Source organism: Myodes glareolus, chromosome 1 (assembly GCF_982192425.1).
Source record: "Myodes glareolus chromosome 1, mMyoGla1.1, whole genome shotgun sequence".
Classification (NCBI taxonomy): Eukaryota; Metazoa; Chordata; class Mammalia; order Rodentia; family Cricetidae; genus Myodes; species Myodes glareolus.
This window is the reverse complement of record NC_142026.1, coordinates 53,222,999-53,240,652: the sequence shown is the minus strand read 5'-3', so window position 1 is coordinate 53,240,652 and position 17,654 is coordinate 53,222,999. Positions and strand designations below refer to the sequence as shown.

The 17,654-nt window shown below is 48.4% G+C and overlaps 3 protein-coding genes across 4 annotated transcripts in view; 2 read left to right on the top strand and 1 right to left on the bottom strand.

The window, feature by feature from the left end:
- Rhpn2 (rhophilin Rho GTPase binding protein 2) overlaps positions 1-3,258 on the top strand; it is a 57,621-nt gene extending 54,363 nt beyond the window's left edge. The window contains exon 15 of the mRNA XM_087906301.1: positions 1,825-3,258. Coding sequence (XP_087762427.1) covers positions 1,825-2,082 — 258 coding nt within the window. The 3' untranslated portion in view covers positions 2,083-3,258. The remainder of the gene's footprint in view (positions 1-1,824) is intronic.
- On the bottom strand, positions 3,246-9,128 carry Faap24 (FA core complex associated protein 24). Its single transcript, XM_048448782.3, has 4 exons — positions 8,520-9,128; positions 7,746-7,885; positions 7,448-7,600; positions 3,246-4,094 (listed from the first exon to the last, which is right to left on the bottom strand). The coding sequence occupies exons 1-4, from the start codon at positions 8,623-8,625 to the stop codon at positions 3,846-3,848; spliced, it is 648 nt and encodes a 215-aa protein (XP_048304739.2). The 5' UTR covers positions 8,626-9,128; the 3' UTR covers positions 3,246-3,845.
- A 182-nt stretch (positions 9,129-9,310) lies between these two features.
- Positions 9,311-17,654, top strand: part of Cep89 (centrosomal protein 89) — a 45,450-nt gene continuing 37,106 nt past the window's right edge. For both annotated transcript variants that reach the window (XM_048448786.3, XM_085695533.2), the window contains exons 1-3: positions 9,311-9,466; positions 12,588-12,694; positions 17,435-17,593. In XM_048448786.3, the coding sequence (XP_048304743.3) occupies positions 9,428-9,466; positions 12,588-12,694; positions 17,435-17,593 (305 nt within the window). In that variant the 5' untranslated portion in view covers positions 9,311-9,427. The remainder of the gene's footprint in view (positions 9,467-12,587; positions 12,695-17,434; positions 17,594-17,654) is intronic.

Genomic DNA, 17,654 nt, shown 5'->3' with positions numbered 1-17,654 from the left:
TAGGAGCAGAGGGCAAGACAGGAGTGCCCCGGTCAGGGGTGTTATTCGGAGACACAGGGTCGGGGAAGCCAGTCAGTTGTGGGGGGGTGGGGGTGGGGGGATATAGCCTCAGGCTGTTTGCATCTTTTGAAGGATGGTGGTGGGGGAGGCAGGAAGGCCAAGGTGGAATTTAACTGGAGCTGACGTCCTGGAATTGACGATTGGGAGAAAGGCCTTATGATAGAAGGCGGCCAGCCGCAGAGCAGGGGAAAGCTGGGAAATAGTAAAAGTCCTGCAGTCTGCCTCCAAGACTTAGTTCCATTGTCTTTAATGACAGAGTGTGTTGGAGTCTAGGAAAGGGAGGCTCTTGATCGAAAATCACCAGAGTCTAAGGTGTACTAGTTAGGGTTACTATTGTTGTGATGGAACACCATGACCAAAAGCAACTTGGAGAGGACAGCGGTTTTTTTGTTTTTAAGATTCACTTATTGTTTATTAAGATTATTATTTATTTATTATGTATATAGTATTTTGCCTGCATGTATGCCTAGAGGCCAGAAAAGGGTGCCAGATCTCATTACAGATGGTTGTGGGCCACCATGTGGTGGCTGGGAATTGAACTCAGGACCTTTGGAAGTGTAGGCAGTGCTCTTAACTGCTGAGCCATCTCTCCAACCCGGAAAAGGGTTTATTTCACTCATGGTTCCATACAACGGTTCATCATCAAAGGCAGTGAGGGCAAAGAGCCCAGAACTTAAGCAAGGCTTTTAGTATTTCCCTGGAGGGAACCTGGAGGCAGGAGCTGATGCAAAGGCCATGGAGGGTGCTGCTTACATGGCTTGCTCCCCTGGCTTGCTCAGCCTGCTTTCTTATAGAACCCAGGACCACCAGCCCATGAATGGGATGGGCCCTTCCCCACCAATCACTAATTAAGAAAATGCCTTACAAACTGATCTTACAAAGGCATTTTCTCAATTCAGGTTCCCTCTTTACCAGTAACTCTATTCTGGGTCAAGATGAAATAAACTAACCAGCACACAAGAAGACTCACCATAAATATCCTGCCCATATTTTCCCCTGTATTAAAAAATCAAACAGCAAACTCCGGACTGCCCCCCTGCCCCCACCCCAGCTTCCCGAGTGCAACAGTTACAATGTGTACCAGCACACAGCCTCTGTCCTTGCCTTACACATTAAGTTCTGTTCATTTATTGTGTGTGTGTGTGTGTGTGTGTGTTCCGTAGAGCAAATGTGAAGGCCAGGGGACAACTTGCAGGCATCAGTTAGTTCTCTTCTTCCACACATGGTGCCTTTACCTGCTGAACCATCTTGAAGCCCCTTGAAGCTTTTCAGAGCTTAATTTTATAAAAGCATCAGCCACCCGAGTTTTAGATTTACATCAACCTGATTTTTTTTAACGCTTATTTATTTGTATGAGCACACCATAGTGTGCGTGCATGCGGAGGCCACAGGGCAGCTTAAGGAGTCTTTCCCCCTTTCCCTCAGACAGGTTCAGAGGTTGAAGTCAGGTTGTTGGGCTTGGTAGCAAGCACCTTCACCCACTGAGCCATCTCGCCAACCTTCCATCACCCTAACTTCAGAGAGGGTGCTTTCAGTGCACAGTATGAGCCTCAGACTTGTGGGTTCTCAGTACGGCATCCGCTGTGACTCCAGCACATTGTGTAGCCAAGCCTGGCTGGGGGTCTCTAATCCCCCTGCTTCTCCCTCCTGAGTGCCGGGGTTCCGGGTGTGCACCACCTCACCTGGCTTGAACCCCGGCCTTGTCAATCCTTTCTAACCATCTAGTCACAGCTAACACTCTTCTCCTTCCTTCCCTACGGGCAGCATAATAAGTGTGCCACTTACTCTGTGGGGATGCAGAAGACATACTCCATGATCTGCCTGTCCATGGACGATGACAAAACTGACAAAGCCAAGAAGATCTCAAAGAAGCTCTCCTTTCTGAGTTGGGGGACCAGTAAGAACAGGCAGAAGTCGGTCAGCACACTTGGCCTCCCGGAGGTTGGCCTGGCAAGGCCTCAAGCCAAGAAGAAACTCCCCACGCCCTTCAGCCTGCTCAACTCGGACAGCTCTCTGTACTGAGGGGGGGTACACCATAGTTCACTCTGCGGGGGCACACCATAGTTCACTCCACGGCCGACGAGGCTGTTTGAACACCTGAGCCACGACGGGAACGTTCTCCAGCCCCATCTTCTCCGAGTGGGAACTTGCGTTTGAAGGGCTTACGAACGTGAGAAGACGCCTCTAGAGACGGGTGGGAAACCCGGCGGTGTGGGGATTTTCGCACAGTGCTGCGGTTATTTATTCTATAAAGTAGGGCACAGAAGTGCCTAGGTGATGTGGCTCTTCGTGATGGCCAGGGTTATGATGTTCAGGCACTGTAAGGAATGAATTGGAGCCACCTACCTTGGTATCTATTTGAGTGTCGAGATTTGGAAGGTAATAGTGATTTCTTAACCTCAAGTTCAAATGACCTTTAAATGGAGGCAGGTTAGAGGTGAATCCTGAAGCTAGGCTGCTTGGCAGATCTCTGTGAGGTCAAGGTCAGTCTGGTCTACGTGATGAGTTCCAGGACTACCAGGGCTACATAGAGACCCTGTCTCAAACAAACAAAACAGGCTGCTTTAACTCCTTGGGAATTCATAAGCTGAAAATGGCAACATTTTATGTCATTCCTCTACAATTTGAATGTTATCTCCCAGCTAGAGCTAGAGTTCAGTGCCTTTTTTTTTTTTTTTGGCCTTGGCTTTTTCCAGAATCAGCTTTCCCTCCGGTCTGATCCCGCTGACCAGTTGCTAACACAGCGGCGGTGTTGGGAGATACTGTCTACAGGGTAGATAATATGTTGTTTGATACTCAAAACGTTTCTCTTTTCATTTAAAGTAGGAGGTATATAGCTGTCTTTGGAGTCTTGGGTTAAGAAGTAGCTCTGCAGTTTACAAGGTAACGACGTAAGCTTCCTCAAGCAGAAACCTCGGCCTGACTTTCTAAGCTGTGTCTACCTACTAACTTGACTTTGGGGCTATAGGTTGGATGACGCTGTGACTCTTTTCCATAGTCATGGTCGACATAGTTTAAGTGATATGCTTAAAGACGTAGCCTGTGCATCTTAACTGGAGAAGTCACAAGGATTTAATTATATTTTTCTATTGTGCAATATCTTAAGAAAGCAAATGCCTTTAGGAAAGTGTGTCCACTGTCCCCGGGGCTGTTTGTATACATATTTAAATAAATAGTCGTGTTCGTTGTTTGAGTTAATATTTTCTTTGCTTTTATTTCGTTTGGATTATTTCTTCTGAACTGTTATTCATCTACGGCACAAAATGTTTTTATTGCGTTGAGAGGGGAGGAAGCAGGAATGAAGGAAGAGAGGTGTTTGTTTACATTGGCAGGGACTCCAGAACACGGGTACCTGTCGTGTGCGGAGAAGACCTGAGCTGCGACCCTGACATGGGAACACGGGCACTCCCTACACAGTGCCCGGTCCTCACAGCCAGCGCCTGGAACCTCACAGGACCTCTCAATGGCAGCTGCAAGGGAAGGTGCCCATAGAAACCTGTTCGAGCTGGCTGCTGCTGCTGCTGCAGTGACTCTCTGGCTCTCCCTGAATATCCCCTCGGGATCCTTTTCATCTTAGCAGAAAGTGGGTAGTGCCACCCACGGTCCCCGGTCCCCGAGGCCCATAAGGTCGCCGCCTGGACGGACAACAAGGCAGGCGAGCAACATCGGTCCTCGCTTTGTCTTTCGCTTGTTGCCACTGAGAGGAGGACATTTTTCTTCCTTTTTAAATACGAAACCAGACGCTGTGGTTTCTAGAGGAGGAAAAGTTAGCTGCGGGGCTGCCGTCACCGAGGCTGGGTGAAGAAGGTGTGGATTTGCTGTGCCACCGCATGTCCAACTACCTCCTGGAGTTCTTGGACGGAAGCGTTACTCAGTTGCTGGATGGTCGGAAACTTCTGGAGCAGAAGAGGAGCCTTAACTTTTCCCACCCCTGGGATCTGCTGCACCGTCTGAACAAGGGACAGCTCCGAGAGCACACACCGCTTCTTCCTGAGGAAAGGGTTCCCGCTGGGCTCCCTGGTTTGCTCCTGAACCTGGAAGGGAAAATTGAAAAAAGCACATGGGCGCCCTCTGGTGGAGATAGTTTCTGTAAGACGTGTGCGTGTGGTTTATGTGTGTATACATATGCTTCGTCATACTCATGTCCATGCCTGGGTGTGGGAGCCAGAGACTGACGCTGGGTGGCTTCCTCTATTGCTCTTCACTTTATTTCCTGAGGCAGGGTCTCCTGCTAAGCCCAGGACTCACTAACTTGGCAAGAATGGCCCATGAGCTCCACCAACCTTCCAGTCTTCACCTCCCCAGCACCAGGGCTATCGGTGTGGCCACCATTGGCTTTTTACATGAATTCTGGACTCTCAGGGGCTTGGCCCTCATATCTGTGGCAGCTGCTATATCGACTGTGCATTTCCTCAGCCCCCTTAACACAGCTTTTCCATTTAGTTCAGCTTATGGGTTTGCACATGCCAGAAATACAATTCTTACATGTTGGTGAGATTATTTAAATAGATAAAAAAAAAAGTAAAAAAAAATATTTTAGAGACCTGTTTCAAACAGGACCTATAGCAGTTTGCCTAACAAAAGAGAAGCCCGAGTCACGTAAGGTAGTTAGTGTGTGCCTGCAATCTCAGCACTGGGGAGGCTAAGGCAGACGTAGCTCTGTGAATCTGGGACCAGCCTGGTCTATGCTGTGAGCTCTAGGCTAGCCAGGTCTACACAGTGATAACCTGTCTCAAAGAACAAATTAGGAGGTATCAGGGGTGTGACGACAATCTGACTACGACACCTGCCACTCTGCTAACAAAGCACATTTGACTGAAGAGGACAAAGGTCGCTGACATAGGCTCATTCTTCAGTCAAGAGTGAGAGCAGCTGTGTCCCCGCTAGGACCTCTACAAGCTCTCAAAGGAGAAACAGACCCTTCAGCTAGTGGTGGTTACACCATACACCCAGGCTGACGTGCGCATTCTCCTATAGGCGGAATACTGGAGGTGGCAGAGAGAAGTCAGGACGCCATGGGCCTGCCTGCATTTCCAATTTCCTTCCCAACCCTAGGTGCCCACCCACTTAACAGCAGTAACCCAGGGGCCTGTGAGGGCTCAGTTGGGCAAGGTGGCTGCACACGATCCCTGGAATCCAGGCAAAGGTGGAGGGAGAGAGTGGACCCCACAAAGTTGTCCTCTGACCTCTACAAGCATGCCATGATATATGTGTCTGTATACATATAGTGCACGCACAATCGTGATTTTTAAAAATAAACCTTAGTAACACAATAACTCACATACCAAAAAAATACTCAGGCCCTATCCTAGTCAGAGGTAAACCGCATATATCACATTCCCCGCCCCCCCCCCAGCCAGGAATTGAACTCGGCCTCAAGTGGTCTACCTCAGAGTTAGATATAATCTAATCCTGTCACTTTTTTTTGAGACAGCCTTACTGTGTAGCCCAGATTAGCCTCTAGAGCTGAGACTGTAGGCCTGTTCCAGGAACCTCCCTCCTGAAACCATTTCTATTAATTAATGTATTTATTTGTTTGACTTTTGCGAATTGTTATTGGGGCTTGTTGTGGGTGGGAAATGCTCTCTTACATTATTTGGGGGAGGCATGCCTGTGCCATCTCGTGCATGCAGAGGTCAAATACAATTTGTGGGAGCAGAATCTCTTCTTCCACCGTATGTGCTCTAGGGATGGAACACATGGGGCCACTTCAGAGCGAGCCCCACTGAACAACTGGCCAGCCCGTGACACTTTTGCAAAGGTTCCCTAGAAGAACCAGGTATGGCATAATGCCAAACTCCCAGGACTGGAAGCTCAGGTAAGTGGACTGCAAGTGTGAAGTCAGCCTGGACTTCATGATAAGCTGCAAGCCAACCCGGGCTACCTAGTGAGACCTGGTATCCTTTAGCAAACAAGCTCCCTAGGAAAGTATAGCGAGCAGAGAAGCTGAAACTCAGGAACGGGGCAATCAAGAAACCAACGACATTTACTTTTGCTGTGTGTGTGTATTCGCGCAGGGCATGCACATTTGCATGTATGTGAAGGCCAGAGGTCAACCCTGAGTGTTCTTCAGGCTCCATCTGCTTGTGGTTTGAAGCAGGGTCTAGGCTGGTTGGCCAGCAAGCCACAGGCATCTGCCTGTCTCTCTCCCCAGGGCTAGGATTACATGCGTGTCACCAGGGGTTTGGGAGAGGTCAGACTTAGGTCCTCATGCTTGTGTAGCAAGTGTTCTAACCACTGAGCAATACCCCAGGCTCAGGATTATTTAAGAAATAAATGCGGGGCTGGAGGGATGGCTCAGTGGTTAAGAGCACTGATGCTCTTCCAGAGGACCTGGGTTCAATTCCTAGCATTCACGTAGCAGCTAACAACTGTCTGTAACCCCAAGACCTCACACCCTCACACATGCATGCAGACAAAACGCCAATGCAAGTAAAATGAAAATATTAAAAAAAAGAAAGAAATGCAATAATTCTATACACAATGGTGGTAAATATTTGTGATTTGAAGGACTAGGGAAGTAGAACCAGGAAGACCAGGAGCTCGAGGCCAGTCTGGGCTACAGGAGGTTCTATGGGGGAGGGGGACACCCTACAAACAAAGAACAAACCAAGAAAGTGTGATACTTAAACAATGGCACGCTAGAAAGAGATAAAGGGGCTGCCAGCTGCCATTTTTTAGTAGTACAAATGCAGGATAATGATAGCGTCAGTGCAGCCTGGAGGTCAAAATCAGAGCTCCAGCTTGTTCCCTTTGTAACCGTCATCAGTGCAAAGGTTTCAAGAAATCAGAGAGGTGTCACTTGGTTGGCAGAGTGTTTGCCTTGCATGCGGTAAGCCCTGGGTTCAATCTCCAGCACGGCCTAAAACCCAGTGTGGTGACACACGCCTGTACGCTCAGCTACAAGAGGCCCAACATCAAAATTATTTTGAGAAAGCCAGGTGGTGCACACCTTTAATCCCAGAACTTGGGAGGCAGAGGCAGGAGGATCTCTAAGTTCAAGACCAACCTGGTCTACAGCACGAGTTCCAAGACAGCTAGGGCTACAACAGAGAAACCCTGTCTTGAAAAAATAAACAAACAGAAACAAAACAAAAAATGTTTATGGCTGGGCAGATTGTTCAGCAGTTAAGAGCACTGGTTATTTTTCCAGAGGACTAGGGTTCAATTCCCAGCACCCACATGATAACTCAGTTCTAGGAGATCTGGCGTCCTTACACAGACATACATGCAGGTGAGAACACTAACACACATAAAATAAAAATAAATCTTAAAAAAACACTTAGAGAAACCAATACCACTATAATAAAGGCAGTTTTCGTAAGGATCAGAGGCAAATGGAGAATCTCCTGGATGGGATATTGGAAAGGAAGAGCCTGGTACTTACCAACTGGATAATGAGGCAGGATGCTTCCAACTGGTTGGCCACTGGGAGCAACACCATCCCAAGGTCGAGCACGGTAAACTTCTGGACTGCTGAGAAGTACTGCTCACTTATCTGTGTTTTTTCAACTATTACAATCCCTTGAAGATGTCCAGACTTCAAGAGAAAAGACAGCAAGTGATTTGGTAGCATGCTTCCTTTTAAAGTTCAGAAACTCATCCCTTAGGGCTTGGGAAGGTTGAGATGGGTGATGGAGATGCAGGGAGATGTTGGAGTTCAGCACCTCTGATTCGGTACTTACATTTCTAACACGAACAAGCCTCTTTCTGTAGCCATGTCCGGCCACCAAATCTGCTTCAGTGACATAGAGAATGCAAGATCTGCTGGACAGGTAAAAATCTGCCAATGGCAGACCCTCCTCAAACACGAGTTTAACTTTTCCTTAAAACACAGACAAGAAAAGTGATGAGGAATTCCAGGTAATAAGGAGTTATCTGTTGCTACAGTTAGAATGTGTTTGTATGAAGATTCATTTTTAAAATTGTGTGTGTGTGTGTATGTGTGTGTACATGTATGCACATGTGTGCAGGTACCCGGAGAGGCCAGAAGAGGGCATCAAATCCTCTGAAGCAGAATTAAAAGCAGTATGAGGAGCCCAATGGGGGTCCTGGGGATGGAGCCATTTCTAGAGCCCCTTTTTAATAAAAAAAAATATGTGTATATTTTACTTGCATTTATGTCTGTGCACATGTGCGTATATAGTGCCCCAAAGCTCAGAAGAGGGAGGAGTCTGAGCCACCACGTTTGTGCTGGGAATCAAACCAGGGTCCTCTGCAAGAGCAATCTGTCCTCCTAACCGCTGAGCTATCTCTCCAGTCTCATTTTATTTATTTATTTAGGGGCAGGCTGTCATAGTCCTAGCTGGCCTTGAACTTGCTATGTAGCCCAGGTGGTCTCCAACTCAATCCCTGCTTCAATTTCTGGTGGAAGAAACTACACCATACCCAGCGTTCCTCCTTCCCCTTTAATATGATGGGAAGAAAGGAGTATGACAGAAGGCAGCCCACTCACTAACCTTGCAGCTCCTGAGCCAGTTGGGACCCGCGCCACTTCTCATTAGCCACAATATGCCCCAGGGGCACGTGCACGGGACCTGTACCACCCGGAGAGTTCCTTTCCATCCGCGGTTTTGGTCTAATGACAAAAACACAAGACCCCACTAGAGCGGGCTGTTGCACACGGTTCTACACTAAGTCCCGGCTTCTCTGAGAGGATCTGCAGAGTGGCTTTTCAGTCATTGAATTCTATCAACCGAAATCAAAATTCCAGAAATTTCTTCTTTTAAGAAAATAATATTAGGTCTTATTGTGAAGCTTGGTTCTCTACTGACAGCTGGCTGGTAGCTCAGGCTGAACTCTAATTCAGCCTCCCAAGGGTTGGAATGAGAGTCGCGCGCCACCACGCCGGGGTAAAACCAGGAGAATCCTGTCGTAGTCACTCCGTTCCTCTTTTTAAGCACCTTCCTGAGATTTGGTGTCCTAACAGGGCGCTGAGGGTAGCTCCTCTGTCCAGTCCCTATGTGAGACTGAACCAGCAGGGAAGCTCACGGTGCCAAGATCTTGAATCTCCGTGCACAGCACCTGAGGCCATGCCACTTCCGTGTTCCCACAGTCCGGTCCTCCCCATTTTTATTTCTGCCCGCCTTCCTCAATGTCGGATTGGCTAATTTTACAAGATTGACTTCTAGTGGAACCAGTAATAGAACGGAAGACTCAGTTTGCCTCCTCATTGGCTGGAATTTGAATGACGCCTTGTTACGTTGTCAAGAGCAACGGGTGAGAGTAAAATTGACTTTGATTGGTTAAGACTCAAAACAGAGCCAATGGGAGGCATGTTTGTTGTGAAGTCTCTGGGTCCGCGGGAGCTGGGCTGTCCCCCAGCTAGTCCCGGGCCGGGTACCGAAGCCCACATCCCACAACCAGGATGCTCCTCAGCTTCCGCAGGAACCGCCGGGGCCAGTTCGTGAGTAGGGCTTGCTTTTTCAGGGAGCAAGGCGGTGGCACTGCCCGAGAGCACTCAGTTCCAGAAGCCCTGACTTCGTGTTCCAAAGAATCCTTCATCTCCAGAGTCCGCCACGTCCAGAAATCATTGTCTCCCCGTTAGGATTCTCCCCTTGGCCGGGAGTTCACTCCCGTCTTACTTAAAACTGCTCCATGGTCGGATATCCGCAGGGAAGTCATTTTTACTTCCTCCCCGCACCACGTACTCGCCTTAGCAGGTCGATCGCATTTGCCCTTCCTTAGGTCATGCCCACCCCGACCTCGGCCTCTGTCCATCTGAACTGCTTCATAATCAGCTCTTTCCTAGGTTCTCTGTTTTCACCTCAGAAGTTTCCGAGATTTGCTGTCTGCAGAGCAATGACGGGGACATTTAAACCCGCAGATCTGATCCTGCCACTGCCGTTAGTAGAACCCTCTGTTCCCCGTCCCAACACACCTCACTCTCTAGACACACTGGCATTTTCTGCTCCTGTATCTGGTTATGGCCTTCCAGATCTTCCTAAGGCCACTGTGCCACCGTGTGCCATGTGTTGTCTTCCTAGACTCAGTCTCTGATCCCTTGCTGTGTTATTTTTCTTATGTTTGGATTTGGTTTTGAAACAGGGTCTTAACTGTGTAGCTCAGGAAACTCCCCACAATTCTCTTGCCTCTGTCCCGAGTGCCGAGATTGTGGTTTTTACGCCACACGTGGCTTTCACTCATTTTTCTAGGATTTTTGACTCCAGCACTCCAGCAGTTCATGGACACACATACCCTTCCCACCCACTACAATCTGTTAATCATGCCAACTTGATTTCGTGTTTCGTGGTGCTCGGTATCTTTTTTTTTTTTTTTTGGCCAGGAATAATAAGTATGGCACACACCTCTAATCGCAGCACTCTGGAACTAGGGGTAGGCAGACCTCTCTTAGTACAAGGGCAGCCTGGTCTATATAGTGAGTTCCAGACTAATCAAAGCTACACAGTAAGACCCTGTCTCAAGGGAGTGGGATAAAGTAACTACTACAGGTGCTTTTGGGACACTTAGGCAACCATTCTGTCACTGAATGCAATAACCTTTAAAAAAAAAAGATTAATATGTGTCTTTTTCTCTTTCTTTCTTTCTTTCTTTCTTTCTTTCTTTCTTTCTTTCTTTCTTTCTTCCTTTCTTTCTTTTTTTTCCTGAGGCAGGGTTTCTCTGTGTATCCCTGGCTGCCCTGGAACTCAGTAGACCAGGCTGGCCTTGAACTCATAGAGATCTGCCTGCCTCTGCCTCCCAAGTGCTGGGATTAAAGGCGTGTACCACTTTGTGTGTCTTTTTTTTTTTAAGATTTATTTATTTATTATGTACACAGTGTTCAACCTCCATGCCTGCAGGCCAGAAGAGGGCACCAGATCTCATTATAGATGGCTGTGAGCCACCATGTGGTTGCTGGGAATTGAAAGGACCTCCGGAAGAGCAGTCAGTGCTCTTAACCTCTGAGCCATCTCTCCAGCCCAGCTTTGTGTGTCTTAAGTGTGAGTTTGTGCACTTGCGCATGAGTGCCTGTGGAATCCAGAGGCATTGGATTCCCTGGAGCTGAAGTTATGTGATGTTGGTGTCGGGAACTGGACTCGGGTCCTCTGGAAGAGTGGTATATGCTCTTAACCGCTAGGCCATTTCTCCAGCCCCCAGAAATAACTGCAAATGATCCACCCATTCCTTCTGTCCTCTTTCCTGACGACAGTCACCTGCCACTATGGTTCTGTCAGTTCTCTTGTTCATGTTGAGTGTTCATGAGATCACTCAGTGCTTAACATCACTTGTTGCTTTGGTAGAGGACTTGGGTTCAACTTCCAGCCTCCACATGGTGGCTCACAACCCTCCGAAATTCCATTTCTAAGGGATCTGATGTCCTCTTCTTACCTCCACAGGCCCAGGCATGCATGCAATATGTATACAATATGGGTAGACAAACATTCATACACATAAATAAATAAATCTTTTTTAAAAAGGCAAAAAAAAAAAAACCAAAAAATAAAAAAAACCCTGAAGGAACCTTACTTTCCTTGGGCCAGTTGATTTCCCTTGCCCCTTGCCATTTTGCATAGTTCTGTGTTCTATAACACCCGTGTGGGTGTTTTCCCACTCTGTGTCCCCGAGGATGAAGACAGCATCTTCACTGTTGTCATGGCAACTTGTCTCTAGCAGGTGCGAGGGAGTGGCTGGTGCTCAGAAAACAAAGATTGGGCAGGGCTCAGATGCTCAAAAGACACCCCTGCCCCCAGGTCCCTAAAGTGGAGTGGGGTTCCCTCTGACTTCCGTCATGAGTACAGGCCCACCTTCCTTACTGCGCATCTTCGAGATGAGCCACCTGGAGTCAAGCTCCTATCAGACCTGAGTCAGTATGCTCGGTTCTAGAGCTGCTGAGAGAAGGCACCTGTTGCTCAGGGATGGGAAGGCCTGGGTGACTTCACTGGGGACAGTTCTGTGCGTGGGAAGCCTGGAAGGGAACGGTCAGTGTGTTAACGACTTTTCGTGTTGGCTGTGACCTTATGAGAAGTAACCTCTGGGAGCAGAGGTTTATTTTGATCTCTGGTTTTGAGGGGTTATAGTCTGTCGTAGTGGGGAAGGTGTGGCAGTGGGTGGCTCCGTGGTGGCAGGAGCATGTAGTGGGTGCTGCCTCATAGCTCGGCAGACGAGGAAGCGAAGAAAGACCAATGCTGTTGCTTAGCTTATGTCCCCTTTCTTCCATCTGAGCCCCCTGTCCCATGAGTTGGTTCTCTTCATACGTAGGGTAGGTTATCCCAGCTCTGTTAGTGCCCTCTGGAAAACAGAGACCCCCAAAGGTGTGCCTTGTCCTGCACCCGGTGTTGATTAACCCAGCCACGCCGGCCCTTGAAGTCAGTCAGGAAAGCTGCGGTGAGGGGGAGAACGAGAAGGGTTCCTCCGTGGGCTGCATGGTGGTGTGCCCTGCTGCGTGTACTGCCTTGACGAATGGCAGTTGGGGACGAAGGGGACAGGACTGAATCTCTGGTGTGGCCTCAGCTTGGGAGGTGGGGGTGGGGCGGGACCCAGTTGATTTCCTCCCTCCCAGTGATCTGCCCTGGGTTTCCTTTGTGCAGAATCACATCATCCATGGCTTCCTCCCAGCAGCCAGCATTGCTCCGAAGCCAGCTGTGCCACGCACACCTCCTCCCCGAAGCCCCAAGCCATCTCCAGAGAGACCCAGGTAGGTCTCAAGACCATCAAGTACTGAGCCCTGACCAATAGGTCACACGTAGAGGGGCTAGAATCACACCCTTGGCAATATTTACCGCTGTCCCATGGTATGTAATCCAGCTTCTCCAAGGAATGATGGACTTACTGGGGGTCCGTGTCCTCCAATGTCGGATCTCAGATTTTATGATTGGATGCAGTTGGTGCTTATGAAACAGGGAGCACCGAGTTTAAGTTAATCCTTCCTTCCTCCTTCTCTCCCTTCTTTCTTTCTCCACGGAACGGAAGCCAGGGCCTTGCCTGTGCTCTGCATCTCAGCCATGTGTTCATCAGGTTAATAGTGCTTTCAGGAGAACTACGCAAACATTTCTTTCTTTCTAAATACAGTTCTGCCTTTTGTTTGTTTCTTGTTTTTCAAGAAGATGTTTGTGGGGGGCTGGAGAGATGGCTCAGCGGTTAAGAGCACTGACTGCTCTTCCAAAGGTCCTGAGTTCAATTCCCGGCAACCACATGGTGGCTCACAACCATCTGTAATGAGGTCTGGTGCCCTCTTCTGGCCTGCAGGCATACAGACAGAATATTGTATACATAATAAGTAAATAAATAAATATTTAAAAAAAAAAAGAAGATGTTTGTGGAGCCGCTCTGGTACTCGCTCTGTGGACCAGGCTGGCTGCAAACTCAGAGATCTACCTGGGTCTGTCTCCAGAGTGCTGGGATTAAAGGCGTGCACCACCCACCTCTGGCTGCAATTTTGCCTCTTAAAAGAACCACTTTGTGTTAAAAGAAGGAACATGTTCCCCCCTAGGAACTGGTGTTCCTCATCTCCTAGTGCTCGGTGTACCAGTCAGCCAACTCTCTTTCCATTCCTGGGACCACTGCCTGTATCTGTCAAGATTTTAGACACTGGGAAACTTTAGACTTGTTTTGTTTGTTTTTTTATTGGGTCTTGTAGCCCAGGCTGACCTTGCATTCAAAGCAGTCCTCCCACCTCAGCCTCCTAAGAGCTGAGTTTATAAGTGTGAGCCACCATGCCTAGCTAGTCTGATTTTTTTTAAAATTGTTGCTGTTCTTTAAAATTTTTAAATTTAACCAGGCAGTGGTGCCGTGTGCCTTTAATCCTAGCACTCAGAAGGCAGAGACAAGCGGATCTCCATGAATTCAAGGCCAGCCTTGTCTGCACAGCAAGTTCTGGGACAGGCTCCAAAGCTACAGAGAAACCCTTTTTTGAAAAGCAAAACAAACAAACAAACAAATTTAAATTATGTGTATATACTTGTGCCTTTGTGTGTGTGTGTGTGTGTGTGTACTTGGATGCGGGTACTCTTGGAATCCAGTCCCTTGCAGCTGGTGCTGTGGGTGGTTGTGAACCACCCAGCGTGGTGCTGGGAACCAGACTCAGGTCCCCTGCAAGAACAGTGCGTGCTCTTTAACCTCCGAGCCACCTCCGCAGTCCACATCTAGTCTGTTTTTAAGCCATAGAATACAATGAGTTACTAACTGTTAGTAAGGATAATTCCACTCCAGAGTGCCGCTCTATTTGGTCTTCTTTCGTCCTGGGATATTCTGTGCCTTTGAATAGAATGTAAACTCTGAAGGGCTGGGAACAGGACTTGGTGAGTCAGCATTTACCCAGCATACTCGAGCTAGTTCCTGGATTCTAACGCTGGAGTAGGAACAACCTCTGCGGTGTTCTAGTGTTTGATATTTCCTGCAGCACATAACACGGATAGCCGTTATTAGTGAGCACTCTGTGCCTCTGTCATCTTCTGGGTAACACTGTGAGAGGGCCCTGTGCTCCTCTTTATTTGGGGACAGCTGTGAGGTTCGGGTGTTGATCACTTGCTTCAAATGTCAGGGCAGTAGGCCCACCTACTACAAAGGTGGTCTGTCCAGCTCGTCAATGTGTGTGCTGTGTCAATGAGACAGCCTGAGCAGTAGCTAGAGGGTTAGCTTCCCATTCCATTGTCAGCAAAGCAAAGAGATACTGCTTTGTAGTAAGCATGTTGTGGGCTCGCTAGAAAGTTCTTCCTCCCTCCCTCCCTCCCTCTCTCCCTCCCTCTCTCCTTCCTCCTTCCTACCTTCTTTCCTTCCTTCCTTCCTTTCTTTCTTGCTTTTTCTTGTTTTTTTTTTTTTAATGTGCTTTGATGTTTTGCCTGTGTGTGCATTTGTGTGAGGGTGTTGGATCCCTTGGAACTGGAGTTACTGACAGTTATGAGCTGCCGTGATTTGGGAATTGAACCCAGGTCCTCTGGAAGTGCAGCCAGTGCTCTGAACTGCTGAGCCAACTCTCCAGCCTCTCTTAAAAGAATCTTTTATTTTTTGAAGTGATTGCCGAACGATTTCCCAGTTGGATTTGTGTTTCTACTGCATGTGAGTGCCTGTTACTTCCTGCCCTCACCAGCGTCTGGTTTGGCCAGTTTGCTCAGAAATGTGGATCTCGATAGTGCAAGCTGATTCGTTTCCATCCACACTGACTGCAGGTTTTGGAAGGTGATGGACATCCACAGCAGCTAAGGTATAGAGACCGTTGGCTGACTCATCTCCAGCACACTTTCTTGGAAGTTCCACACAGTTGGGGCAGGCTAGCTCTTGTTCGTTTAGCCTTGTGGTGCATTTCTGGTCTTTTTCAAGAGACAGTTTCTGGGGTGTGCTTGTGAGTGTTGCTGCTGTCCTACCCTTTGTGGGTGATAGAACGGCCCTGCTTGGCACTGTTCTTTGTGGGAGCCATTTTGCCAGGTCTATGTTGAAAGGCCGATTTCTGGCGATTTCTGGGCATTCAGTGGGTGTAGTTCCAAGGTGATGGGGAAAAGCCACTCCCCACCTGTCCTCTCACCTAACAGTAATCAACGTGTCACTCCAGACTTCTTCCTTGTCACGATTAATTCTTCAGTGGGAGACAGCTGGGTCTTCTCTAATATAATTAAGTTATGGACCTAAAGGTTATATCAGATCCTCAGCAACCCCCCCCTCCCCACACTGCCTGGCCCCCTCTTCAGAGACCAGACATAAGCCGGGGTGATTTTGCCCCTGTTCTGACTGGAAATAAACCAGTTCACAATCATGTCTTTATGTTGGATTTGATAGAGTGGCTCTCAGATCCTAGGGAAGATGCAAAACACAGCCCTTGGAACTAGAGATGGTTTGTACTGAGCTAGAAATGAATGACCCTGGCCCGGGACCAGGAGCCAGGTTCTGAGCTGTGTGTGACTGTGGTGCCGGGTCATGGATTCTGGTTGCCTTGGATGACAGGCTTCAGTGTGGAAGAAGTTAACTCCTGTACATCTGCAAGAGGAGGTTTTAAAGGACCCAGATAGGGCGAGGTGTGGAGAGGTCCCAGGCACAAGTGTTTCTGTCTCCTTGGAGTTGAGATGTGCTGTCCTCGCCTTCCTGGAAGTTCCCACGTATTCCTCAGGCTCCCCAAACGACTCGTTTTGGGGGAAATGAGTGCTGGTGGTGGAAGCCAGTCTCCCCCCCCCCCCACACACACACACTGATCTTGTGTGTACGGAAGCTTCAGTGTGTAGGTGCGGCCGATGCAATGATTGACATTGGTCAGCACCTCCAGCAGCCCTGCTCCCCCTGCCCAGGGTAGGTAATGGGACCTGGCTGGTTTCCCTGGCAACCAACTCCACATCCTGTGGTTCTGTAGGGACTTGAACAACTCACCTCATTGTTCTAAGCTTAGGTGTGTTTGAAAAGGCTGGCTGTAAATAATACAAGGCTGCTTCTTACTGCGGCTCTCTGAAGCTGCTTCAAGGTTCAAGGGAAAAGGCAATACTTAAGACATCCTTAGGTAAGATTAAGGGTTGTGGGTCTGTGAGCCAGAGTAAGCTGAAAAATAGGGTCGGTAACACAGCAGCACTAGGGATGGTGGGGAACACTGCACTTGGGGTGATGGTGGGGAACAGTACTAGGGATGATGGAGTTCTTTGTTTTGTTTTGGATTTGTTTTTAATGTGCGTATGTGTGGTGGGTATGGTTTATATACGTGTGAGCATGCAGTTTGTCCAGTGGTATCTTTCTCTGTTCTCCATATTGGTTTGAGACAGGTCTCTCATGGAATCAGAAGCTTGCCTTTTTGCTAGGCTGGCTGGCCTGCTAGCACTGGAAATACAGACGTGTGTTTTAATCGTTGGGTCTTTTCATCATTACAAGTAATGTGTGTATGTGTTTATTTACACACACACACACACACACACACACACACACACACACACACATATATACCTAAAGCCAGGATCTCACTATATAGTCCAGGCTTATCAGGAGCTCCCATGTAAACCAGGCTGGTCCCCAACTCACAAAGATCCACTTGCCTCTGCTTCCCAAGTTCTGAAATCAAAAATGTGTGTCACCACACCTGGCGTAAGTCTTCCTTTATCTCATTCTTTTATTTCATTCTGTTCTTTCATTTTAATAGAAAAGTGTTTGAATATAGACTTTGCATGTCGAACTATGTAGATTGACAACCTGGTGTGGTCACATCTTACTGACTAGAGAAAGTCTTTACATATCAGTTAATTCCTCTAAGAATGGACGGCATAAATTTGATTTCTGCGGTCAATGTGAGAATGAAATGGGGGTACTGATAGGCTATCATGGGCTGTCAACGAGATGGGCTATCTTGGACTGTGAGCGAGCTGTCAGTGGCTAATCAGTCCGTTGCTGCGGTGGGTTAACCGTGTCAGCTCAGCCTGCAGCTTGAATGTCCGTCCGTTCCTCGGTGCCTCTGGGATGTTTCTGTTCACAGGTCTGCTCTAGCTGCGGTCATCCTGACAACCACATTGACTGGACAGACGGTTGCCATTCCCCAGCCTCGCCAGAGGTCCCTGTCTGAGAGTGACGCCTCCTACGTTGAAAAGGACAGCATCATCGAGCCCTATGCCACCACCTCAGAGCTGAGGCTTCGGTAGGGACATGGTATAGCTGTGTGTCCCCTCGTGGTAGCAGAGGGCAGCTCCAGGGCCATG